Below are 27,992 nucleotides of genomic sequence, written 5' to 3'. Positions count from 1 at the left end.
CAATTTACAAGGTAAGTCTCTTAGGAATCGTTACCAACATGCCACCAGCATGATGAACCTTGGCTGAAATTAATATATCTAGTAATTACACTAAACAGTACGACAGTAGGAGGCATTTCGGGTACCTTCTGATCATTCTTTAGCTATGCATTTGCACCGGCGCTGATCCTCCGAAAGTTCCTGCCATGTTTCGAATTTTTTAGTATGCATCTTCCCTTCAATTACCTCAATTACACCGCAGACAGACATAACATCTTATTCAAAAGACGCAGCAAGAAAGGAAAAGCTAATGTAAATTTTTTCCGTTCAAATCTTTCCCAAGTGTGTCCTCGGAGGAATAATACCTGAATCTGGCTCTGAAGAAACTTCACATACTCCACTGCCTCATCTAACATATCGGCAGTATTAGTTTGCTGCAAGGAAAATCAACAGAAGCACCCCACCAAACAATTGTAAGCTATTGTCCGCTTAGTTTCATAAACACATGATAAGTTTTGACAAAATTCATATACACAATTTTCAGATTTTGAAGTTATTCAAAATATCTTCTTGTTTCTGTTCTTTGTGCAAAGTTTTAAGATAGTTCTACAAATTCTAGGGTTAGGGATTCTAAAGACACAGAGTTTTATACAGAAATGTTTTTTGGTCACCTGGTCAATAAGGAATGCTTGGTCATTCACCAGGTGATCTTACGAGTGATTTGCCCTTGTAAGCCGTTCAAAGTGTCATAATACTGTTTAAATTACGCATCGAAGCGAAAATTATCTTAACCTAAAACACCTTTGAGCATAACTGAAAGATGAAAACTATGTTTATTCAGGTAAACGAAAATAAAAGTACATTTGGAACAATGCACTATGCTCTCTGCTCACAAAGTTTATTTTGAATTGGTTGAATTACTACACCTCCATACACCAAATTAACCTTGGTTGTCGTCAACGACTCCCATCTCATTAGAATCAACTCCTGCATCAACTTGGTTGCGCCCCACACCCTCGAAGAACTCAATCCGCTAAGTAAGGAAATCAATTCTTTTATCCAACTGATCATCAAGTCCAATCAAACTTTCAAGACGACCAGGATCAAGAAAATTCTTACCTTCCAGTTCCGGGTATTCAATCAAAAGCAGCTTCTCATCAAGTTCTTGATTCTTAAATCTCACTCTTTCCAATTGTCTGTTCTGCTTGGATATATTGTTCTTAAGAAAGGATTCTTGATCCAGTTTAAACTTACCTTGCCTTTCTTCAGGTAAATTCTTGATTTTTTCGAGTACATAAAATGCTTCCTGTGGAGAAGGCCACACGTCCACCTTGGTATCAGAAGTATCGTAAATAACAGCACATGCAATAACCCCGCATAAAGTTGTGATCTCATTCAGCTTTCTGAAGAAGCTAGCCTTCCTCTTTTTTAAGGTTGCTCTCCTGCTTCGTTCATGAGAAATCAATTCATGCTTAGTCCTATTTTTAGCCATGGTTGGGAATACAAAGAAGCAGCAGGTACCTTCCGGAAGTTGCACAAGAGATGGTTATATAGGTAAGTACTTCGGTGGCTGCAAGGAGTCAACTCAACTGTAATACTGCTCTTAACAGTAACATCTTCACGGATATAGGTATCACCTATAATTGGTCAGGAAAAGAGTAAGTATGGTATATAATTGAATAGGATTACAAAACAAGATTTTCAGCATTTAATTTGTCAACCGAATTCAGTTGGAAAATGACGTTTGTATTTCATTTAAGAGTAAACAACCTTCTAGAAGGATATTCAACATACGACTAAGATTATTTGCATGACCTAGTGCGTTTGTAGAATACACAATACTTGCACTAGTGCTGGTAATATCTACATTAGATCATTGTTGTACAATACTCTTGTATAACCAGCATAAGCCTTGTTTACTAGATTAAGGTACTGATTATTACCTTCATGACGAAAGTTGAATTATTTAAAATCTCGTTATCCACTCCAAAAACTTCGACAATGTTTTGAGGAGTTCTGTTTTCTTTTTTAAGCAGAGATCTTACAAGTCTTACATGCTGGTTTTGCATCCTAAAAATCCAATAAAATTAAGTAAATAAGAATTAGTGTTCGGGCATGTTACTTAGCAACTAATAAAACTTTACTTCATTGAGGGACTACATGACATGGTGAATTGGTGAAGTGAGGAGACATTGGGGGAATGGCAAGGGGGGATGGGGCATGGGATGTTTGGAGTGGGCTGCAGAGAGAGGAAGCCGAAAAAGAGAGATTTTGTTTTGTTTGTTTTGCTTTTCATTGTTATTTTCTTTTGCTCTTCTAATGCATGGTGTTCACTTTATTTTCAAAGGCTTATGCATATTATAAAATCTTTTTCCAAGTGGCACAAATTTAGAGTCCACATAAGCGTAAAACGTGGGATTCACAGTGTCCACGCAGACACTAAAAAGACTTACTAATAAGCTAGTTAATGGAAGGGTCAATTTGTAGGTTTTATTTTATTTCGGGCATAAGTTTGAAAATGTGAAGGAGTACCTTGGAAATGACCCAAGAGTTTGGGGAGTTTTCTGTAGTTGATCCTAATAAAAATAGAACTCTAAGAATCAACAAAAAAATAAAAATTAATTAAAGAAGTGAATTTCCAACCCCTTGCTACACCGATTTATACTGATCAAAGATTTCAGTTAAAAGTCCAAAGTAAATAGAGAACTATCTTAGCCAATAAAAGTTACCTGAAATATAGATGAGTTTCTGAGGTCAATTGCTTGGCTTGAAGATCAATCTCCAACAAGCGTCTCCATCATAAACAATATGGACCTTCCTTTTAACAATCATAACTCATAGGAGGAATTGCAACTGATTTGGCATCTTAAGGAAAACACCATCTCCAATTTAGGATTTTTGAGCAAAGTTGTGTAATCTGAACGAGGAAGAACAAAAACTGATACATTTAGTAAAAGTTACCTGCCACAGATGGTACTGTTCCAAGGTCAAATGCTTCTCTACCAAGCAGTCCACCAATTGCTTCTCAACCTAGCATGTCCAGTAATAAATGGAAGTGCTGGAAGAGGAAACATGATGGAATCGTATAACAGATGAAGGAAAGCTAAAAAATCAATTCTGTAAAGATTTAAGGAAATATGTTTCTTTTGGGGGGAAAAACAGACAAGGAAACAATTTCAAAGCATTTAGGGTTTTTCTTATTGTGTTCTAATAATGGTCTCAATTCAACATAATGAACAAATTATATAGTCTTGCACTTTTTTCTACAAAAATATTTCCTGGAAAAACTAAGAACTTGTTGATATGTTAAAATAAATATAAAGTTAAAAGTCTACTCATAACTTTTTAGTGTACTATTTTCTATCGAAACAAACTGAGCCAAGGCAAATAACTTTCTCGCACTTTCCATTATACTAAATTTAAATCATTGAGATCAGTAAATTATACCTCAATATGCCAGGCTCCTTTGACATATTTGTGTACCGATGAGTCCAAACATGTTTCCCATACGATGTTTCCAAATCTGTTTTAGCTTCGTCCCATGTACCTTCTTCCAAATAGGATCCATTTATTCTCTGTCATTGAGTTTTGACTGAAGGATTCTTGTACTTCCACAAGGGAGCATTTATCCAGGTACCCAGGTATAATCTCAATTCTCAATACATACACAATGCGGCTACCAATAATCTCTACAAGAACAAGCACCATCTCTGAAATGATGAAAACGAATAGGATCTCTTAGGATTATTTCTCTTTTTTCCACCTCAGAGAAGAGCTTCATTGTTGTATGACAATCATAGAAGACTCCCAAATTCTTCATCACCCTAACTGGAGCTGATGCTGGCAAGCTGATAATTCCAAAAGTTACAGCTAACTTTTCACTGTGGTAGTTCACTTTGCTGTCCTTAAGTTTCGGTTCAGAAGTAATCAACTTACCAACAATACAATCTATTTTCTTTATCTTATGCAACATTTCTTCCAACCGAGTATAAATTAATTGAACGATTTGGTGAGACCGATCGCCACTAACAAAAGAATGAACTTTGTTTCCTACCTTTATCCAACTTAGACCAGGTTCCTTCTTAACTCCTCGATTTTTCATCAGTTCCCTAATTCTTTTGGCCGGTAACTCTATCCCAGCATCATTGTAAATGTTGTACAGAAGAACATATGATGCAGCAGCCTGAGGTTCAAGATCAATTAGCTTTTCTGCAACACGTTTTGCAGCAACAGTGTCCATATAAACCCTGCAAGCACTCAACAAGGCTCGCCACATAACTGGATTATCCTCAAAAGATGAGTTGAAAATGAACTTCTCAGCATCTGCTAGCCTTCCTGCACGACCTAGGAGATCAACAACGCAGGCACAGTGCTCTACATTGGTTGACATGTCATAATCTTTCTTCCTTGTTTCAAAATATCTGCATTAACAAGAAGAGTCAAGAAATTAACACACCCTGGAAGTGAGCATTTAAACTGCATTCACAAGTGTTCATTTAAAAAAAACAAATATTGGGTTGCAATTGAAAAGGCTTGACGTGATGACCTAGAAACAACAAAATAAATTTCAAAATGGCATATCTCTCCAAATGATTCCTATTCAATTATAAATTGATTCCCAGCCGTTCAAGACTACAAAACAATACATTTTCCTCATTACATCTAAATGCTCTACCCTTTTTTTCCCTTAATTACTTTTTAGATGGATTACCTACGCTATTGTTAATTTCAGTTCCCGGCAACTTATCACCTTGTACGTTCCCAACCAAGTCCCAAATTCAGGAAAATTGCTTACTGAAAAAACTGAAGGGCAGAATATTAACCATTGGTGAATTGTGAACAAAAAACAAGGAGCGAGAAGCATAAGATGAAGTTTGTTTCACTTTCAAAAAGATTTGAACTAAAAGAAAGAACAAGAGATGTGTGAAGAAGAAAATGGAGGGAAATTGTTTATGTTACTGTATTTGGTTCCTTGAAGAATACGTAGGGAAATTCTTACAAATATACATACTTCGTATCATATTTCACATATTTTTCCCAGAAACTTTGAGAAGGAAAATGGAGTTATTTAATCTTGTTTCCTTATCTTTACGATTTTTATTTCAAATCAAACAAAAGCAACGAAATTTAAATTTTCAGTTTTTATAACCTACCATAAACCTTCTTCTACAATCCATGACTGCATGCAATCAGAACTCCAAGGAAAGTGATGTGGTTGGGTGCAATTCCACAAGTCTTCATCAACTCAAAAAGATTCAAGGCTTCATTTGCACATCCATGTTGTGCTTTGCTACATATCATCACGGACCAGGAAACCACATCAGGATTCTCTATCTCTGTAAAGGCCAAATTAGCAGAATCAATATCTCCAGATTTTGCTTACATGCATATCTGTGAATTTTGAACAACAGTGAATTTCCCGAATCCAGCTTTTACAGCATATCCTTGAATCTGCTCTCCTGATCTTGCTGCAGCCAAATCAGCACACGCACCCAGCATGCTTGATATTATGAATTGATCAGGCTTCATTCCAAATTCCAAGAGTCTATAAAATAAATCAAATGCACTTTCAGTTTCCCCATTTTGGAGATAACCTGCAACCATGGATGTCCACAAGACAATATCTAGCCTAGGAGTTAAGTTAAAGCGTCTCAACGCATAATCGGATAAACACACAGAAGAGTAGAATTCAATAAGCCCACTTCCAATGAATTCATCTCCTTGTAGGTCATACTTGTAGACTTGAGAGTGAACTTGTTTCCCATACTTAAGAGCTTCAACCGATTTACAAGTTCTCAATATGATTGAGAAAGTAAATGTTGATGGCTTGATTCCTAGCCTTTGCATCTCTGATAGAAGATTGAACACTTCATTTGCATGTCCATAAGAAAAGGTCTCTATTTGGAGGAACCCCGCAATCATGACATTATAGAGAACAACATTGCGGTAAGGCATGATTTTGAATATTTGTATCGCCTCACCTAAGCCACAAGTCTTTGCATACATATCAAGCAATGCTGTTCTTACTACAACATCCAAGTCCAACCCCAGTTTCACCGTGTATCCATGAAGTATTTTCCCAAATAGTCCTGAATTGTCAAGAATTTTGCCACACGCCTTGAGGGCACTCCCCAGTGTATAGGTATTCAAGCTCAACCCGCACTGATGCATTTTCACGAGAGTGGTCAATGTTTCCTCGTTAGCACCAATTCGAGCATAGCAAGCAATCAAGGAATTCCATGTGACATGGTCCAAGTTATCCGAACTCTGAAACAACTTCCTAGCATGATCAACTCGGACGCACTAGGAGTACATATCAATAAGAGAATTAAACAGAACAACTTCTGAGCCCGATCCATTGACGACTATCAATCCATGAACCAGCTTACCCAGCTCAAAATCACCGGTTTGACCACACACACTCAAGACACCAGCATAAGTAAACCTATCAAGTTTTAAACCAGCCATTCTTGCTTCGTTAAAAACACCGATTGCCTTTTCAAACAGACCCACCTCGTTATATCCAGAAATCAAGGAGTTGTACGAAATGAGATTCCGCTTAGGCATTCTATCGAACAGGCGGCGTGCACTGTCGAATTGTCCGAGCCTAGAGTACATGGTGAGAATATTGTTGAGCAAAAACCTAAAGGGCTTAAAGGAGGTTTTGATCATGTGGGTGTGGGCAAGTTTGCCATGGAGTGAAGACCCAGTTTTGGTAGCGTGTTAGACAAGTTTTGTATAGGCAACATTGTCGAGAGCATAGTTGGGATGGCAAAGTTGAGAGCACTGCTGTGGAGTCGGTGCAGTTTGAGGCAACATACTGGGTTCTTTTACTTGACCATTGGAAACCAGAGGCTCGAAAAATTGAATGGAAAGAGGACACTCAGGTTTTGGGGGCCTTGATTTATGGAGCAACATGATTCAAGTCGACAGCGATTGCGGTTCCACGACGACATGGCGACGGCCGTCGTCTTCTTTCCCGTGCTTTTCAATCAGCCGCTCCACAAAGCTTAATTTAGGCTTCTCTTCTCGACCCATGATCCAATGTCCAAACTCAAAATGACTTCTTTTTGGAGGCAGATTGTCTGCCCTCCTTTTTACTATGCCCTTCCCATCCACTCCTATTTGTGCGGTGACAGTTAAGCCACGTCAACATATCTTATTATCTCTATAAAAAATCAATATAAAATATTTACGTGGCTTAACCATGACTGCACAATGTAGAAGGGGATGGGAAGGGTATGGTAATGGGAGGGTAAAAAATCTGCCTCCCTTCTTTTTAGCCCGCAAATGTGCGAACCGGTTAAGTGAGCTAAAGGCCACCTTCAACCGAGAGGACCATGTTTAGTTTCCGTTTAGATTATAGTCTTGCAAGAAATTATTTTTTAATAAACAATGCCAGACAATATTTATATACAATCTCCAATCGAGCATGTCAAAGGGCCATAGACTAAAACTTAGCACATTTTGACACAAAACCTATCTCCAACCAAAGACGGCTATTTTTTAGCCTTCTCAATAATTTATTATTTTAAGTTTGTTCTTTAATTTATTGGTTAATTTTATTATATAATCTCAATAATTTTTCGTATATGATTTCAAATGACACGTGGAGCAAAATGTTGTTTAAGTTTCTTGTTATTAAATATTTTAATTTTACTTGCATGTTAACAACTTAGACATTAATTCAAATATCACAATTTAATTGAATTACAACTTAATTGAAATACAACATCTTAAATATTAAAACTACAACAACTTAGATATTAAATATTACAACAAATTAGGAGTTTAAAGAGTGTGAATGTCACAGCCCGTCCCGGAGGTACTTTTGGCGGGAATATGAAAGGACAAAAATGCCCTTGTCAGGTATCAAGGTATGGGTGTATTACGTTTTGAAAATGCTTGGTCCCTAAACTTTTAAGAAGTTGTTTAAGTTAGAAATATTTTGGAAGTTGATTTTATATTTTTGTGGTTAGGGACTTAAGAGAGATTTTGGATGGTGTGGATTGGTTTGACCACACAAGATCAGTCCCTTTCTCTCCTCCCTCTCGATCACTCTCTCAGTCTCTCTCTCTCTGTCCCGACCTCACACCCAAACACACCCATTGTACGGCACACACCCAAACCCTCTAAAAACTCGACGGATCGAGGCAAATAAGGTATGTATCTTCATCGTTTTGACGTCCTGAGTTCATTGGTACTAGTTTTAGGAAGTGAAACCTTCGATTTCACCTAGATCCCGAACCTCCATTTTTGAGGTACTGTTCATGCGAACGTAAAATGTTGTGTTTCAGGAGATTTCAAGCTTGTGGCGAGCTTTAGGAGGTCCTAAGGAAGCTCGGGGACGTTCGTTGGAGAGTTTTGGACGTCGGGATCGTGGGTTTCAAGTTTGGCCGAATCTTTGGTTTTTGCTAGGTGAGATTTCGTAGTTTTTAGGCCCTAAAACTAGTCCATCATGATAGTACACTCTTAGGGCTTCAATTTGGTATAAAATACGAAGAAAATGGGTGAAAAACGAAGGAGAACAGTGAGTTTGAAAATCGGCCGGAGTTTGGCCGGAGTCCGGCCGCCGGAAAACCAGTCCGGCGAGGCCCTGCGAAGAAGACGACACGTGCTGCACGTGCTGCGCGTGGCCAGCGCGTGGACCCGTGCCACGTGTGGCGCGTGGGGGCGCGTGGGCAGTCAAAAATTTTTTCTAAAAATATCCCGACGCTCGTGACGTCGAGTAGGTCGATGTGGTATATTCATATACCAAAATTGAGCATCGTATGAGAAGTTATTTCGAATTATTGGTGATATGCTTAAAATTAATGTTTTTATAGTTGTTTCACATATAGGTGAGAGACGTATCCCGAGGACGACCGCATCCAGGGACGCCACGGGGGTTACGACCCGTCGACTTATCAGTGAGTGGGCAATTTTGTTTTCGTATTACCTATATACTATTGTTTTTCCCAGAAAAATGCTTTTATGCGAAATTATGTTTTGAAAATTCCATGCATAGAATTATTTGGAAAATGTGAATTTCATATGAGTTATATGATTGATATATGATGCATACATGTTGCATGGTGCTGTGGAGGCACAGGTAAGTCAGGTGAGTTCATTTATTCATTGAATTGTTGTTGTTGAGATGTTTTGAGCTCATAACCTGCACCCTAGGTGTTAGTGCTTATTTTATTCACCACACCGCACGCTCGCCTTGGATCCAAGTAGGTGGATGTCGTACAGACCATGTGAGGGTTCCGACATGCCAGTCGTACAGACCATTAGAGGGGTTCCGACCGGTGGGTGACCTTAGATATGCGCGCTGATGATATGATGAGGGAAGCACTAGAGCGTATTTTTACACCTTTCATCGTATAGACTACCTTACGTAGTTCCGAGTGATGTGCAGAGTAGGGCCGTATAGGTCACTGTGGTGACTCCGGCTTAGTGGGATTTGAGCTATTGAATTAATCGTATAGGACCAACTGCAGGGTCTCCGATTGATTCCTTATTTCACCTGATTTATATTTTGAATTATGGCATGGCATGTTTTCTTGAAAATGTTAAAGATTTGGGATTTAAGTTTTGAGATTTTATATGGTTATATATATTTCTGGGAAAGTATACAGGTTTTTACGGCGAGGGGATATAATTGTTTTAATGAACTGTTTTGGAAAACTAATTAGTTTTACTGACCCACTCATTTTGTTTTGCGCCCCTCCAGGTTCTAGTTTAGCGGTTGGTGACTCTCGAGGCTGTATTCCGGCTTTCTGACAGACCCTCCACATGTAGGACTCACCCGAGGGTGATGTATCTTATTTTAGTCCTACTTGACTGCAGATAACCTATGCTCTGAACTTATGTGGTCACTTGTTAACTCGTCCGGTTATGTTCATAGGTGGTTATGTTTGAATTTGGTTTGAAATTCTGCTGATTTATGTTGCTTTTCCGCTTCCGTGTCGTGCTTATGGTTACGTCACGCCCACGTGACGGCCAGCACACTTGGATCCTCCGGATCGGGGTGTGTCAGTTTGGTATCAGAGCTTAGGTTGCAGTCCTGTAAATTTGTTAATGTCTTAACGATCTTTTGATGTTTTCTGTCAGAATCATGCCGCCTCGTAGGGAGCGTAGGGAGTCCCGCCGTACTTCTGAACCTAATTTCCCGGATATTACTCAGCTAGGGGAAGCGATGGCCCAGGCTTTACAGAATGTGATTCGTCCTCCCCCTCCTCCGAGGACACCTCTGGAGACCATGTACAACTTGAAGTTATATCGGTTTATGGGTAATGAAAGTCATGAGGGGGCGGAGAAATGGCTAGATCATATTGAGAAAACCTTCCAGGTGATGCAGAGTCAGGGGAATCTCCCTGCTAATAGGTGGGTGGAGACCACCACTTGGTTTTTGGGTCGAGAACCAGCAGCATGGTGGATGAATCAAGCTAGGTACATGTCACCTGAGACGGCAGCCGACTGGAAAGTGTTTAAAGAGCATTTTATGAAGAGATTTGTCCCTCCTGAGTATATTGACTGTAAGAAGCAGGAATTCACTAGGTTAAAACAGAGAAATATGTCGGCACATGAATATTATAGAAAGTTTACTGATTTGTCTCGTTATGACACTGATACAGCTGGTAATCAGGGAGAGATGCTTCGACGTTTCAAGTTGGGATCTAAGAAGAAGTGGCGTACCTTTGCCAATGCACTTCCCTGCGCTGATTATCATGAGTATTTCGAGATTTTGGTTAGGATTGAGGACTCTGATAATCTTCCTGACAGTGAGGATGACGAAGACAAGAATGAGGGTCAGAAGAAGAATGATAAGGGTAAGGGTATTTCTATTCCTGGACCTCGACAGACACAGAGTTTTAAGAAGAGTGGAGCGAGTTCGAGTTCTTCTAGTGGGGGATATAGTTTTACTGGCCCGAGGAGAGGTGGTGGAAGATTTTATGGTGGACCCAGATTTCAGGGTCAGAGGGATGCTCGTGGATCTGGCGCTCCATGGTGCCGCCGTTGTAACTCCCGTCACCATGGTGAGTGTAGGAGAGGTACTGGTGCCTGCTTTACGTGTGGGCAGATGGGACATCGGGCTTCTCAGTGCCCCCAGGGTCAGCACAGACCACAGCAGACCACTATACCACCTCCAGCACCAGTTCAGCAGAGTTTTGGACCGGGTGGTTATGGCCAGCCGAGTCGTGGTGGTGCCTACCACTATCAGGGGGATGCTGCTCCGTATGCTCTCGGATCTTATCAGTATTCCCAGGAGCCTCACTCTCAGGCTGGGTATTCTCAGGATTTTGGAGGTTATTCATCTTATTCCTCTATGCCAACTGGTGGATCGCAGTGGCATCAGGGAGGCCAGCCCCGTCAGGGGGAAATTGCTACTGGTGGTGCAAGATCATCCAGGCAGCCTAGTCAGCCAGGCCAGGGACGTAATCCTCAGGGACGAGGTAATCAGGGCAATAGAGGCCGATGTGGACGTCAGCAAGCTCAGGGGCGAGTTAATCATATTTCCCTGCAGGAGGCCCAGAACCATCCAGACTTGATTATGGGTACGTTGAATGTTCTTGGTCATTTTGCTAAGGTTTTGATTGATTGTGGTGCTACGCACTCTGTGATTTCTCATACGTTTGCTCAAATAACCCAACCTCACCCCTCACCTCTAGGATTTGATTTAGAGTTTGCCATGCCTAGAGGAGATAAATGTTATGTGGATATTGTGTATCTTGGGTGTCCAGTGATGGTTGAGGGCGTGATTATGTCCGCTGATCTTATTCCGTTAGATATTGTGGATTTTGATGTGATTTTAGGAGCGGATTGGTTACATTATAACCATGCCCATATTGATTGTTATGGTAAATCAGTTACTTTTTATCGTCCTGGATTACCCGAAGTTACTTTTGTGGGCGAGAGAAGCGGGGTGAGACATGGGGTTATTTCTGCCATAAGGGCGAGGAAATTGTTATCGAAGGGTTGTCAGGGATATTTGGCACATGTGGTGTTAAATGATGTGATTCCCACTAGCATAGAAGAAGTTGGTGTGGTCAGACATTATCCGGATGTGTTTCCTGATGATTTGCCGGGATTGCCACCAGACAGGGAGGTGGAATTCGCTATTGATTTGTTTCCAGGTACGGATCCTATATCTCTAACTCCTTATAGAATGGCTCCTGCTGAGTTGAGAGAATTAAAAATCCAGTTGCAAGAATTACTTGATAAAGGTTTTATTCAGCCTAGTTCTTCACCTTGGGGTGCCCCAGTATTATTTGTGAGGAAGAAAGATGGAACTTTGCGATTGTGTATTGATTACAGGCAATTGAACCGGGTAACGATTAAAAACCGTTATCCATTGCCTCGCATTGATGATTTGTTTGATCAGCTGAAAGGTGCGTGTGTATTTTCTAAGATTGATTTGAGATCTGGGTATTATCAATTGAAGATTAAGGAAGATGATGTACCTAAGACGGCTTTCCGGACTCGGTACGGGCATTATGAATTTTTGGTTATGCCATTTGGGTTGACTAATGCACCTGCAGCTTTTATGAGATTGATGAATGAGGTATTCCAGAAATATCTTGATAAATTTGTTATTGTTTTTATTGATGATATTCTGGTATACTCTAAATCCCAATCAGATCATATCCAACACCTTAATTTGGTGTTAAGGAAATTAAGGGAGCATCAGTTGTATGCAAAGTTCAGTAAATGTCAGTTTTGGTTGACTGAAGTGGCATTTTTGGGGCATGTGGTATCGGCTCAAGGAATTCAAGTTGATCCTCAAAAGATTACAGCGGTGGAGAATTGGGAGCAACCTCGAACCGTCACGGAGGTACGAAGCTTTCTTGGGTTAGCAGGTTATTATCGACGGTTCGTCCAGGATTTCTCTATGATTGCTTTACCGTTGACAAAGTTGACCAGGAAGGATGTTAAATTTGAGTGGGATGAAAATTGTGAGCGGAGTTTTCAGCAATTGAAGTATTGCCTCACCCATGCACCGGTGTTGGTACTTCCTGATGATAGCGGTAATTTTGAGATCTACAGTGATGCTTCTTTAAATGGTTTGGGATGTGTTTTGATGCAGCATAATAAGGTGATTGCCTATGCTTCTAGGCAGTTGAAAAATCATGAAAGGAACTATCCTACTCACGATCTTGAATTGGCAGCAATTGTTTTTGCTTTGAAAATTTGGAGGCATTATTTGTATGGTGAGAAATGTAAGATCTTCACTGATCATAAGAGTCTTCAGTACTTATTCACCCAGCATGATCTTAATCTTCGTCAGCGAAGGTGGATGGAATTGCTAAGTGATTATGATTGTACCATTGAATACCATCCAGGTCGTGCTAATGTGGTAGCAGATGCTCTGAGTAGGAAACCTCAAGGCAGACTCAATGCCTTATATGCTTGCCGTGTTCCTCTTCTTACTGAACTGAGGGCAACGGGAGTAAGGTTGGAGATTGAAGACCCAAGTGGAGCCTTTCTTGCTAGTTTTCAAGTCAGGCCAGTTTTGGTGGACCGTATACTTGCAGCTCAGATGGTGGATGAGGAAATTCAGGAGTTGGTTCAGTTAAGAAGTGAGGGGAAAAAGAAAGACCTCAGAATTCGGGAATCAGATGGTATGCTCATGCAAGAAAACAGAATGTATGTTCCGAATAATGAGGAATTGAAGAAGGAAATTCTGGATGAAGCACACTGTTCCGCTTATGCGATGCATCCCGGGGGAACGAAAATGTATCATACCATTCGACCATTTTATTATTGGCCGGGTATGAAAAGAGAAATTGCAGAATATGTGAGTAGATGCATTATTTGCCAGCAAGTGAAATCAGAAAGAAAGAAGCCCTTTGGGTGAATGCAACCACTTCCCGTTCCCCAGTGGAAATGGGAAAATATAACTATGGATTTCGTGTATAAACTTCCCCGTACACGAAATGGATTTGATGGCATTTGGGTGATTGTGGATCGACTTACTAAGTCAGCACATTTTATTCCGGTGAGGGAGAAATACCCTCTAAATAAATTGGCTAAGTTGTTTATCTCGAAGATTGTAAAGTATCATGGAGTCCCAGTAAATATTATCTCTGATCGAGACCCGAGGTTTACTTCTAAATTTTGGGTGGCTTTTTAGGAAGCTCTGGGTACTCAATTATTGTATAGCACAGCTTATCATCCTCAAACTGATGGGCAATCAGAGAGGACCATTCAGACGTTGGAGGATATGTTGAGATCTTCAGTACTGCAATTTGGTGATTCTTGGCATGATCGTCTGGACTTAATGGAGTTTGCTTATAATAATAGTTTTCACTCGAGCATTGGTATGTCCCCATTCGAGGCACTTTATGGTAGGGCGTGTCGAACGCCATTATGTTGGTCTGAGGTTGGCGAACGGATATTAGAAGGCCCTGAGATCGTAGATGAGACGATTCAAAATGTTCAGGTAATTAAGTCAAACCTGAAAGCAGCCCAGGATCGACAGAAGAGTTTAGCGGATCGGCATACTACTGATCGAGTGTATGATGTGGGTGATTTGGTATTTTTGAAATTGTCACCTTGGAGAGGTGTGGTACGATTTGGGAAAAGAGGAAAGCTAAGTCCGAGATACATTGGACCTTATGTGATCATTGAAAGAGTTGGTGAAGTTGCCTACCGGTTGGAACTGCCTCCGGAGTTATCTAAGGTCCATAATGTGTTCCATGTCTCTATGCTTCGGCATTATATTTCTGATCCTTCTCATGTGATTCCTCCTCAACCGTTAGAGATTAATCCAGATTTGACGTATGATGAGGAAGCGGTCACTATATTGGATTGGAAGGATAAAGTTCTAAGGAACAAGACGGTGAGTTTGGTGAAGGTATTATGGAGAAATCATTCTGTAGAGGAAGCTACTTGGGAGACGGAAGACCGGATGAGAGAGATGTACCCAAGATTATTCTACGAGTATTGATTTATGATTTGGTTATGGGAATTTCGGGGACGAAATTCTATAAGGAGGGGAGATTGTCACAGCCCGTCCCGGAGGTACTTTTGGCGGGAATATGAAAGGACAAAAATGCCCTTGTCAGGTATCAAGGTATGGGTGTATTACGTTTTGAAAATGCTTGGTCCCTAAACTTTTAAGAAGTTGTTTAAGTTAGAAATATTTTGGAAGTTGATTTTATATTTTTGTGGTTAGGGACTTAAGAGAGATTTTGGATGGTGTGGATTGGTTTGACCACACAAGATCAGTCCCTTTCTCTCCTCCCTCTCGATCACTCTCTCAGTCTCTCTCTCTCTGTCCCGACCTCACAGCCAAACACACCCATTGTATGGCACACACCCAAACCCTCTAAAAACTCGACGGATCGAGGCAAATAAGGTATGTATCTTCATCGTTTTGACGTCCTGAGTTCATTGGTACTAGTTTTAGGAAGTGAAACCTTCGATTTCACCTAGATCCCGAACCTCCATTTTTGAGGTACTGTTCATGCGAACGTAAAATGTTGTGTTTCAGGAGATTTCAAGCTTGTGGCGAGCTTTAGGAGGTCCTAAGGAAGCTCGGGGACGTTCGTTGGAGAGTTTTGGACGTCGGGATCGTGGGTTTCAAGTTTGGCCGAATCTTTGGTTTTTGCTAGGTGAGATTTCGTAGTTTTTAGGCCCTAAAACTAGTCCATCGTGATAGTACACTCTTAGGGCTTCAATTTGGTATAAAATACGAAGAAAATGGGTGAAAAACGAAGGAGAACAGTGAGTTTGAAAATCGGCCGGAGTTTGGCCGGAGTCCGGCCGCCGGAAAACCAGTCCGGCGAGGCCCTGCGAAGAAGACGACACGTGCTGCACGTGCTGCGCGTGGCCAGCGCGTGGACCCGTGCCACGTGTGGCGCGTGGGCAGTCAAAAATTTTTTCTAAAAATATCCCGACGCTCGTGACGTCGAGTAGGTCGATGTGGTATATTCATATACCAAAATTGAGCATCGTATGAGAAGTTATTTCGAATTATTGGTGATATGCTTAAAATTAATGTTTTTATAGTTGTTTCACATATAGGTGAGAGACGTATCCCGAGGACGACCGCATCCAGGGACGCCACGGGGGTTACGACCCGTCGACTTATCAGTGAGTGGGCAGTTTTGTTTTCGTATTACCTATATACTATTGTTTTTCCCAGAAAAATGCTTTTATGCGAAATTATGTTTTGAAAATGCCATGCATAGAATTATTTGGAAAATGTGAATTTCATATGAGTTATATGATTGATATATGATGCATACATGTTGCATGGTGCTGTGGAGGCACAGGTAAGTCAGGTGAGTTCATTTATTCATTGAATTGTTGTTGTTGAGATGTTTTGAGCTCATAACCTGCACCCTAGGTGTTAGTGCTTATTTTATTCACCACACCGCACGCTCGCCTTGGATCCAAGTAGGTGGATGTCGTACAGACCATGTGAGGGTTCCGACATGCCAGTCGTACAGACCATTAGAGGGGTTCCGACCGGTGGGTGACCTTAGATATGCGCGCTGATGATATGATGAGAGAAGCACTAGAGCGTATTTTTACACCTTTCATCGTATAGATTACCTTACGTAGTTCCGAGACATGTGCAGAGTAGGGCCGTATAGGTCACTGTGGTGACTCCGGCTTAGTGGGATTTGAGCTATTGAATTAATCGTATAGGACCAACTGCAGGGTCTCCGATTGATTCCTTATTTCACCTGATTTATATTTTGAATTATGGCATGGCATGTTTTCTTGAAAATGTTAAAGATTTGGGATTTAAGTTTTGAGATTTTATATGGTTATATATATTTCTGGGAAAGTATACAGGTTTTTACGGCGAGGGGATATAATTGTTTTAATGAACTGTTTTGGAAAACTAATTAGTTTTACTGACCCACTCATTTTGTTTTGCGCCCCTCCAGGTTCTAGTTTAGCGGTTGGTGACTCTCGAGGCTGTATTCCGGCTTTCTGACAGACCCTCCACATGTAGGACTCACCCGAGGGTGATGTATCTTATTTTAGTCCTACTTGACTGCAGATAACCTATGCTCTGAACTTATGTGGTCACTTGTTAACTCGTCCGGTTATGTTCATAGGTGGTTATGTTTGAATTTGGTTTGAAATTCTGCTGATTTATGTTGCTTTTCCGCTTCCGTGTCGTGCTTATGGTTACGTCACGCCCACGTGACGGCCAGCACACTTGGATCCTCCGGATCGGGGTGTGTCAGTGAAGAATTGAAATAAAATGAGGTAAAATAGTATTGAAGGAAATGAGAGAAAGTGTGTAGAAATAGCTTAGGTATTTATAGAAACAAAAAAATTAGAATTTTTAATTTTTTTTTTAATTTCGTCCTAAAATAAAAAATAAAAAAAATCTATCAGCTAGCAAGTGGCTGTGCAGATTGGGCCCCTCAAATCGGGCTGGCTGGCTTCCGTTGGCCAGCTTGCAAGCCTTGTGGCTATTTTATGGCCCAATGGGTCCAGCAATCCTTTTGGCCTAGCTCTCGATTGGAGACTGATTTCATGTCAAAACGGGCTATATTTTGTCCTAAGACCCTTTGGCCGGGTCAGTTTGAGATGGCTTAAGGCTCAAAGGGTGCGTTTGTTGCACCAAACTATCTCGAATTGGATTAGCTTCAGGGACTAAGTTGGACTGGCTTAGAATATACTAAGTTAGACTAACATAGTGAAATGTTTGTTGAAGTGTTGGACTAAAAAGTAGGACATTAAAAAAGTAATTAATTTTTTCAAATCATAAAAAAAAAGGTCGTCAAATTTTGTTCATCTTCCTTCACCCAACTCCTCCATCACAACCAAGAACACATTTTGCCACAAATTACAGGTGCTCGTGGAACATCGTAGCCCAACTCCTCTATTAATTCCTAGAAAAAAAAAAGGTGTATCCTAGTCTAATTTAGACCTACTTTGATCCCTTCCCTGCAGTCATTGTATCATCAGAATTTTCAAAAATCAAACCACCGTTATAGCTTCTCAGGACCCAGATTCGGCCGATCCAGACTTTCTTTCAAGTTCGAGCTTAGCGATTTGAGACCCATGCCTTTATTTTTTCAAGGGCTCTCGCTAAGACCACCTAACGATGGTGTTAGTCGCAACAAGTCCCTGATAGTACCATTAAAGGTAATCCATGCGTGGAACAAACATATGACTACTTTAAGAGTTAGTCCAGTCTAATCCAATAAGACTTAGTGAAGCCAAACAAGAGGCCCAAAGGCTCTTTTATAGAAACTTCAACCCAAAAATACCATAGGCTACTGGGCAAGCAAATGCCTTCCCACCCCCCCCCCCCACCTCCACCCCCCACCCAAGACAAAAAAAAGTTCTAGCCCTACCCAATCCACTGGGCTCAAGGTGAACTTGACACAGTGCCCAGCCCCGAATTAACTAACCTAGAGACTGAGGTGTATTGGCGTCAGACCGATGTCAGCGTGGCGTCACATTCCGGATTTTTTTTTTTTTTTTTTGCACTGGGCGCGTGAATTACACTTGCGAGTTGAGCAATATCTCCAGACGAACGAAAGAACGAACCAAGCAATAAGTCGGTGTTGTAGATGAACAAAGAAGTGAGTCATTGTAGTAGACAAACGAAGTAGAAGAACGAAGCAGGTCTTAGCAGTCCCATTGTTTTCAGGGGCTCTTGCTAAGACCACCTAACGATGGTGTTAGTCGCAGCGAGTCCCTAATAGTACCATTAAAAGTAATCCCTACGCGGAACAAACATAGGACTACTTTAAGAGTTAGTCCAATCTAATCCAATGAGACTTAGTAAAGCCAAACAACTGACCCCAAGGCTCCTTTAGAGCAACTCCAGCCCAAAAATACCATAGGCTATTGGGCAAGCGAATGCCTCCCTTCAACCACCGAAAAAAAAAAATAAAAAAAATTCTAGCCCTAATCAATCCACTGGCCTTAAGGTGAACCAGACACAGTGTCGAGGCTCGAATTGACTGACCCAGAGATTGAGGCGTAGTGTCGTCAGGTTAGTGTCAACATGACGCTAGTAACGTTTCATATTTATTTTTTTGCGCCGGGCACGTGAATTACACTAGTGAGTTGAGGCGTGTTAACTGACACGATTTCAGGAGTGGGACTCGAGTGCAGGTGCACTAATGACTTTGGATTTTGGAGCAACGTGGCGTGACTTGAGCAGTTGGATTTCCATCGGCTATAAAAAAAAATTTGAAATTCAACCCTAACGGCTAGGTAACGTGTCACAATCTGGACCGTTGGAATTTACGATCAATGTCCATATTTTCCGAACTTGAAAAAGATAAAAAAATGGAATTGTTACTGTTAGATTACGTGTCACAATTTGGGCTGTTGATTTCAATTTTTTTGTAATAAAACGGTCTAGGTTAATTAAGTCAAAATAATATTAAATAATACAAAAAATTATAATTTTTTCCTCTAAATATGTAACTATGCTCCTTCACCTTACACCACGATTCAATATTTTCAAATAGTTTCGACGAATCTTTCTCTCAAGGTTATCATATTTGCAAAAAAATGACTAATAATGCAGGTTCGGATTGGTCGAGCCACTCATGTCCTGATTACGAGTAATGAGCTGAAGTTGCGAGAAATTTGGAAGACGGTTCGAGCCACTCCTGTCCGAAATTATAATAAAATTATCTTATATTATTTTATAAAAAATTAATATTTTAATACGAATTACCTAAATTATTTAGTTTAGGGATTGAGATGCATATTAATGTTCATTAAGGAGAGTAATGGCCTTCCTCAATAACTTAGAGAGTAATAGCCTAGGGATATTTTAGGGGTGGAGTTACTGTTAGTAAAAAGATTAAATTGGAATAATTTAATAATTACTTTAAGGTATATTTAAAAATGAATATAAAAAAAAATTGACCAACTTAAAATGTATGGGTTAGTAACTTATGTTTAGCTACGCTTTATAGAATTTAATTTTGATCATACGCTTTATAGAATTTAATTTTGATCATACACTCAATATAATTTATAAGTCACAACTTTATTCTCTGAAAGTTAAAATTTGTTCGACTTTATTATGTTTTTTTTTTGTCAAATAGCCTTTAAAATTGCTGATGTGGATGGGTAAAAATGTAATATCATATGTTTAATTTAGCTACGCCTCATAAAACTCAGTTTGATCACACTTTATCTTCTAAAACTCAATTTAATCCTCACTTCTCTCTAGAGACTCAATTAGCTCTTATGTTTTCACATTTTTTGTTGGTCATTAGAACTTTCATTACAATAAAAATTAGTATAAAAATTAGTATAAGGCTCGAAAAGAACCTGATAAACAACAACAGATAAAGTAAAAAGCTCAAGTAAAGTGAGAGTATCAATCCAAGATACAACAGGAGATCCTCACAAACTAAACCCGTAGGCAACGATAACAAACAACAAAAACAATCCCTAATCTCAAGCAGCAAAAACCAGACTACCGTTGCCGTCACATCTAATAGTCCTCAATAAAAGTTGAGACAATCGTAATTAAACAAACTGACGGTTCTATGAATTTAACAATGGTAATCCAGAACAGTTTTGTTCAATTCATGGCTATAAAGAAAGATACGTGGCACATCTCTTGACCAATCGTAATACTATACTAGAAAACAAGATAAAAAAATAAAAATAAAAAATAAAAAGACAAACAAATCATGGTTAACTTCCTCCTAACAAATTAGTTGGGGCGCACGGGCCATTCACCAGCATTAATTCTCTTCAGTTGAATTTCTGTTCTCAAATCACTTCAAATTGCAGCACGAAACGCGACACACAAACAAATCATAACTACCACCAGGGGTCGTAGCCGCCGCCATGGGAGACGCCATTGTGCTGTACGCAGCTCCAGGGATGGGGCACATCGTCTCCATGGTGGAGCTGGGCAAGCTCATCGTCCACCGCTACGGCCCCCACAAATTCTCCATCACCATTCTCTACACCTGCGGCAGCGTTGTCGACATCACTAGCATCCCCGCCTACATCCGCCGCATCTCCCACTCCCACCCTTCCATTTCCTTCCGCCAATTCCCTCGCGTCACCAATAAAATTACCCGAAACATAAGCGGCGCCGCAATCATGTTCGACTTCATCCGCCAGAACGATCCCCACGTCCGCCGTGCCCTCCAAGAAATCTCTAAATCCGCCGCCGTTCGCGCCTTCATCATCGACCTCTTCTGCACCTCCGCTCTTCCCATCGGGAAGGAATTCAACATCCCAACATACTATTTCTACACTTCTGGTGCCGCAGCTCTTGCTGCTTTTTTGTATTTTCCCAAGATCGATGAGCAAACCACCGAGAGTTTCAAAGACCTCCGCGACACCGTTTTCGAATTCCCCGGATGGAAGTCTCCTCTGAAGGCTATACACATGGTCGAACCGGTGCTCGACCGGAACGATCCTGCTTATTCGGACATGATCTATTTCTGCTCACAGCTTCCCAAATCCAACGGAATCATCGTCAACACGTTCGAAGAGCTCGAGTCATCTAACGTCCTCCAGGCCATTGCTGGAGGCCTGTGTGTTCCTGATGGGCCAACTCCGCCTGTGTACTACGTTGGTCCATTGATTGACGAAGAGAAGGAATTGAGTAATGATGCAGCTGCAGCCGAGGAGGAGGACTGCTTGTCATGGCTCGATAAGCAGCCAAGTCGAAGCGTGCTGTTTCTCTGTTTCGGAAGCAGGGGATCCTTTCCGGCTGCTCAACTGAAGGAGATAGCGAACGGGTTGGAGGCGAGCGGGCAGAGGTTCCTGTGGGTGGTGAAGAAGCCGCCGGTTGAAGAGAAAACAAAGCAGGTCCATGGAGTTGACGACTTTGATTTGGAGGGTGTGTTGCCAGAAGGGTTCTTGGAGAGGACGGCAGACAGGGGGATGGTAGTGAAGTCATGGGCGCCGCAGGTGGTGGTGTTGAAGAAGGAATCGGTTGGTGGGTTCGTGACACATTGCGGATGGAACTCGGTACTGGAAGCAGTGGTTGCGGGGGTGCCGATGATTGCTTGGCCGCTTTACGCGGAGCAGCATATGAACAGGAATGTTCTAGTGACAGACATGGAAATCGCGATCGGGGTGGAGCAGAGAGACGAGGAAGATGGGTTCGTGAGCGGGGAAGAAGTGGAGAGGAGAGTGAGGGAGTTGATGGAGTCGGGAGGAAGAGTGCTTAGAGAGAGGTGCAAGAAAATTGGGGAGATGGCTTTGGCTGCTTTGGGAGAGACTGGTTCGTCCAGCAGAAACTTGGTCAACTTTGTTAGTAGCATTACATAACTGTGCAAGTTTTGGGTTCGCGTTTTCGCATTTGGACCAGGCGAGTCGGATGCAAGGATAAACACTCTTAACCAATCCGCGATATAGTTTTCTGTTACTTAGTTTGGCACCTCGTGGGATTTTGGTGCTCTCTTTACGCCTCACCATCATATTCGATGAAATTCATTCACTTTGCCATCAAATACCAGCACTCAATTCAGACTTGAGGGTTAAGTTATGCCGGTATTTGATAGCAAAGTGGATGAAATTTCATCGAATCTGATGGTGAGAGGTTAATTGGCTGATTTCAAATAATCAAGGGCTTAATTTACCAGAAAATATTGTTTAGAGGGATAATTCAGGCCGTCAAAAAACAGCTTACCCGCTCCAATTATATGTTTCACAAACTTAAACCAAAGCCGGTGCAACTCAAACTAAAGCATCACTGCTGACCATGCATTTGTGAACCTTTAACTCAAAAATGCTAATCCTTCCAACTTGTTCGTCTAGATTATGAGTCAGCCTCTCACCATTACCAACTCTGAGAGCCACCACTCCATATTAGAGGTTGCAATCATACAGCCTACCCCACTTAGTGTAAAACCGAACTCAGTGATGTTCTAAAATTTATACAGTTAACCACACTTAGTGGATAAAGCTTCGTTGTGGTATTTAAAACAATCATCAGCCATATGCAGGTCGATAGTCTCTCACCTGAATCCTCCTTTATGGTGATGACAACATACACATCGAAACTCAATATCACTATGCTACAAGCCTACAAGGTAACTTAAGTTAATTACCGCTCTGAGAATTTCACAAGCGATTTTACTAATTATATAGCTCCATCACGGAACAGAAAACTTTATGAATGTAAACATCCGGATACACGATAGTAAACATTACAGATGCATAAATGAAGCGTGTTAATAACAAAATAAAATAAAAAAAATCTTGCCATTCTAATGTACAACTACAATAATAATCTGTTTCCTTGGAAGCGACAACAAAAATCATACCGATTGAACTTTTCCAAGTGGAAGCAGCTAAGCGCGGAATCATGGAATCTAGGTATGGCACTCTTACATCTATATATTGCAGAAGAATGCAACATAGAAAATGGTGTATCTTGAATTACAAGGTAAGTCTCTTAGGAATCGTTATCAACATGCCACCAGCATGATGAACCTTGGCTGAAATTAATATATCTAGTAATTACACTAAACAGTAGGACAGTAGGAGGCATTTCTGGTACCTTCTGATCATTCTTTAGCTATGCATTTGCACCTGCGCTGATCCTCCGAAAGTTCCTGCCATGTTTCGAATTTTTTAGTATGCATCTTCCCTTCAATTACCTCAATTACACCGCAGACAGACATAACATCTTATTCAAAAGACGGAGCAAGAAAGGAAAAGCTAATGTAAATTTTTTCCGTTCAAATATTTCCCAAGTGTCTCCTCAGAGGAATAATACCTGAATCTGCTTCTGAAGAAACTTCACATACTCCACTGCCTCATCTAACATATCCGCAGTATTAGTTTGCTGCAAGGAAAATCAACAGAAGCACCCCACCAAACAATTGTAAGCTATTGTCCTCTTAGTTTCATAAACACATGATAAGTTTTGACAAAATTCATATACACAATTTTCAGATTTTGAAGTTATTCAAAATATCTTCTTGTTTCTATTATTTGTGCAAAGTTTTAAGATAGTTCTACAAATTCTAGGGTTAGGGATTCTAAAGACACAGAGTTTTATACATAAATGTTTTTTGGTCACCTGGTCAATAAGGAATGCATGGTCATTCACCCTTGAATTTGATATCAAGGGTTGGATATGATTTTAATGTTTTAATCTCAACCCTTGATATCTAATCAAGAGCGAGTAACCATGCATCCTTGGTCACCAAGCGACCAAGAGAATGGGACTCGAGTTTAATATGTATTAGGATTTCAAGTTAGATTTTTATTTATGAAAAGTAAAAATTTCATAACACACACAACAATCTCAATAAATTGTAGAAACTATTTAGAAACCAACGCCCACTATAATGCCAAACAACACACTCGTTCCCACAAAAAGGATACCTCATCTCCTCATATTCCTTCAAAATCCTTGCATTCCTTTATACAAAAATGTTCAAAATGCATCAGCTCCATCATATTTGCACCTTTTCTGCTCCACCGAAGGCACAACCTCTCTCGTTTCTAAAGTATGCATGACTAGGGAATCAATCATAAAAGTCAACCTTGCCTCCCTAAATAACTTTCTCCATAAAGTGAGACCAACGGCCCAAATAACACTATGTTCACCAACTTATACATATTCTTTTCAATAATCTCTCTGCTGTAATGGCTCCACCTGCAGGCCGCAGCCATGCAACTTATTCCCTCACATAAAGTTTGTCCCATACAATGAAAAATGCTCAAGTGCTACTCTCTTGAAGGATTTCATTCACTCAAATTCTTCAATACGAGATTCAAGTGATTCAGTTTGAAGCAAGACAAGCATTGATATCACATCAGCATTATAGCAACGATTACCGTGCATAGAGAAACTCTATCTAAATAGCTCCCAAGCCAAAGAGTACTCGCGACTTCTAAAAAGGTCGTACCCAGTGCACAAGGCTCCCGCTTTACGCAGGGTCTGGGAGAGGTGAATGTCGGCTAGCCTTACCTCCATTTATGGAGAGGCTGCTCCCAAGTCTCGAACCCGAGACCTACCGCTCATGGGCGAAGGCACTTGCCATCGCACCAAGTGCGACCTCTAAAGAGTACTCGCGACTTCTATCTGGAAAAAAAGTTTTACGGTACTTTTGTCATATTATTGTAATTTTCTTGACTGATATTTTCTTATCTAAACGAGATTGTCTTTGTCGGTAAAATTAAGTCCTAACTTGTTACCCTATGGGTTAAAGTTGATGGCAAGAAGCATAATTACATATCATTTTTTAGAGCACCAAAAAAGTTTTTAACCTTGTAGATTTAAGTTTTCTAAGCTTTAATCATGAATCACACTTCCTGATTTTTAAGTATGCCATTATCTTTGACCAAAAATTGAAAGTATGTCATTATCCAACACACAATCTATGATTCTGTTCTTTTTTCCATATATTTAATATTCTGATCATACAGAAGCTCCAAACATATCTCACTAGCGGGGAAGCCGAATTTAACCCCCACAATGACAAAATAAGAACAGTGCTAATTTGAAATACAATGGGTGCTTACAGTTTACTGCAGATCATGATAACTTTGCATCTCAATTAAAAAACCAAGAAGTTGCAAAATACGAAAGTACACAAGAAGTCTTTTAAATGTTTATTAACCATTAAAATTGATGCAGAACCCTTCATAAACCGCTGACCTATCACGGGGATAATTTTCTTGTAGAAACCACACATACTTGAAAGGTGTTGTACCGACCAACTTCGGTTTCATCTTCTACATTGATGCACTCCTCAAACAAGCATCCATGACGCTTTAAGGAAAGTTGATGCAACTTAGACGTGGTACGGATTCTAAAAATTTGTCTTAAACTAGGTAGTGATTTCCTAGATTTAAAACCTATATAAATGTATATTATATAGTAATGAATACATCAATCGTATACTTTACCGGCGCCCTAATACTTGTTTCAAGTAAGTCTGCACTGCAGAACTAGAAGAACCAAAAAGTGTAGAAAACCGGCGCGCCCTAACGACACTAAAAACGAAAAAAGGAAACTGCAAAGGAGGAATCTTGGAGGGTGTATGTATGTACCTTATCCATGTTGGGCACCAGCTCTTGTAGCTTCCTTATGCGGTCACTGATCCTAGTCCTCCGGACCTATAATATTACGAATTAACCCACAAAATTAAGCTTGAAATCTTTAACGATTAATATAAATAAATTCCTACACCTTTCAAAATTCTGGAGAAATATATACAATTAGTGTGTAGTTAAAGAGTGATTAAGTTAAGTTAATGAAAATAATTACAAACCCTTTCAGCAATGCTCCTGGGATGTGTCGCACAACCACGCTTGGCCCTCACCCTGCAACTCACCGAATCCTCCAACCCACCTTCCTCCACTTTCTGCCATTTCACAAATTAACCAAGATTACCAAAATTAAACCAGATTAACAAATTAATAACCAAACAATATATTAAATAAAAAATAAAAAACTGACCACATGTGAGTCGGAGGAAAAGTGGTGCTGCTCCCGAACCCTCTTATTAGCAGAGGAAGAAGAGCTGTTTGGGGACAACGACGACGACGACACAAGGTCGAGGTGGGCCGGAATTCCAAACCCCGAGAAATATCCCCCCGACCCGCCGCCGCCACTAAAATCAGCCGGTGAGCTATGCTGTCGACTAAGATACCCATCTGCAGCCTCATACGACGCTGGATCCACCGTCGTACAAGGTGTGTTGTCAGCAAGAAGCTCAGTCAAACACTGGGTGGGCTTCAGTGGGTCCTCTTCGTCCTCTTCAAGCAGCGCTTCTAACCATGCGGCTGGGGCGGAGCTGAACCGCCCGAGTCCGCCTCCTCCTCGACTCACTTCGCCGCCGCTGCTTCCGCCGGCTGCCCGTTGCATCTGCCTTGGACTCACACTCACACTCAAACTCAAACTCAGCTCTTTGCTTTGCTTAACTGTTATTAAAATAATAATAAAAGTGAATCATTTTCTATTTTTGTTTCTGTCCGTTCTTCCTTTTCTCTCTGAGCTTTTGATAGTTTTCAATATTTGGAGAACGAAAAAATGGGAAGAGGAAAAAGATGGAGACGGTCTTCGGGGTCTCTCGTCAACGTTGCATCAAATCAACAAAAGGAAATGGTCGAGAATAACGCATATGACACGAACATATTATTATATTTTATGTTAATAAAATAAATATATTTTAATAGTATATCATATAATGTGTGATAAAATCTCAATTTTTTTTATAACATCAAAGTCAGGTTATCCAAAATGTGAAGTCTAACGCTCACACATGTTTCACGTCAACCCATTTATATTGTCTATATGTTAAACTTGAAAGTTCATCACGTAAAAAAACGCTTTGCGAATGCATCCTGGCATTGATAGTTTCAATATTTGGTGAATGGAAAAAAGGAAAGAGGAAAAAGATGGAGACAGCACTTGAGGGAGTGAGCGACTCAGACCATCATTTAACTTATTGCTTTATTACTTTTGTTTTCTTCTCTCCTCAACGTTGCACCAAATCAAGAAAATGAAACCGTTGAGAACAATTTAACGATTTATACGACATCAACACATTGTTATATTTTATGCTAATAAAATAAAAATGTTTTAATAACATAGGACATAATGTGTGATAGATTCTCAACTTTTTAATAGTATTAAAGTCAGGTTGTCTCAAGTGTAAAGCCTAACGCTCACACTTGCTCCATGTCAATCTGTTTGTATTGTCCACATGTTAGGCTTGAAAGTTCGCCACACGTGAGAGAGCTTGTTACGAATAAATCCTCGCATTGATGAGAAGATGAACCTTACATGTGCTTATAAATAAATTATGTTATTTATATTGTCAATTGATTTATAGTGGAATCTCAATTTGCTTTAGGCAGAACAATAACATGGTTAAACTGAGTACATAATATTGCAATATCCATTAAACCGGTGATATGATTAAATCGAGTACATAATAATTATAATTTTCTCTTAAACTAAAAGATATGTGTCAGACTATAATGTAGTGCCTCCTGAAAATGACAGGATAACATCCAAAATGAAATATGTGTTTTGCAAACTCTTGGCTCCTCCTTGATTTTGTAAAATTGGTAAATCAACGGTG

The 27,992-nt window shown here is 40.3% G+C and overlaps 3 protein-coding genes across 4 annotated transcripts; 1 reads left to right on the top strand and 2 right to left on the bottom strand.

Annotated features, from left to right (window-relative positions):
- Positions 1-3: 3 nt before the first annotated feature.
- Positions 4-27,022, bottom strand: LOC103425311 (transcription factor bHLH80-like). Of its 2 annotated transcripts, none has more exons than XM_070813865.1 (5): positions 26,363-26,993; positions 26,175-26,267; positions 25,954-26,019; positions 345-413; positions 4-180 (listed from the first exon to the last, which is right to left on the bottom strand). In XM_070813865.1, the coding sequence occupies exons 1-5, from the start codon at positions 26,768-26,770 to the stop codon at positions 133-135; spliced, it is 684 nt and encodes a 227-aa protein (XP_070669966.1). In that variant the 5' UTR covers positions 26,771-26,993; the 3' UTR covers positions 4-132. The 2 variants fall into 2 exon arrangements, with proteins under 2 accessions (XP_070669966.1, XP_008361617.1); XM_008363395.4 differs by lacking the exons at positions 4-180; positions 345-413 and adding exons at positions 23,130-23,501; positions 23,666-23,734 and having other exon boundaries at positions 26,363-27,022.
- Positions 794-1,606, bottom strand: LOC103416321 (agamous-like MADS-box protein AGL80). Its single transcript, XM_017327070.3, has one exon. The coding sequence runs from the start codon at positions 1,469-1,471 to the stop codon at positions 1,013-1,015; it is 459 nt and encodes a 152-aa protein (XP_017182559.2). The 5' UTR covers positions 1,472-1,606; the 3' UTR covers positions 794-1,012.
- On the top strand, positions 20,770-22,212 carry LOC103425310 (UDP-glycosyltransferase 88F4). The gene is given in 1 exon segment (NM_001328870.1): positions 20,770-22,212. A coding segment is annotated over 1 exon segment (1,443 nt).
- Positions 27,023-27,992: the final 970 nt, after the last annotated feature.

The sequence above is a fragment of the Malus domestica genome, chromosome 15 (genome assembly GCF_042453785.1).
Source record: "Malus domestica chromosome 15, GDT2T_hap1".
Lineage (NCBI taxonomy): Eukaryota > Viridiplantae > Streptophyta > Magnoliopsida > Rosales > Rosaceae > Malus > Malus domestica.
The sequence above is the reverse complement of the archived record's forward strand: the minus strand, read 5'-3'. Positions and strand labels throughout refer to the sequence as shown.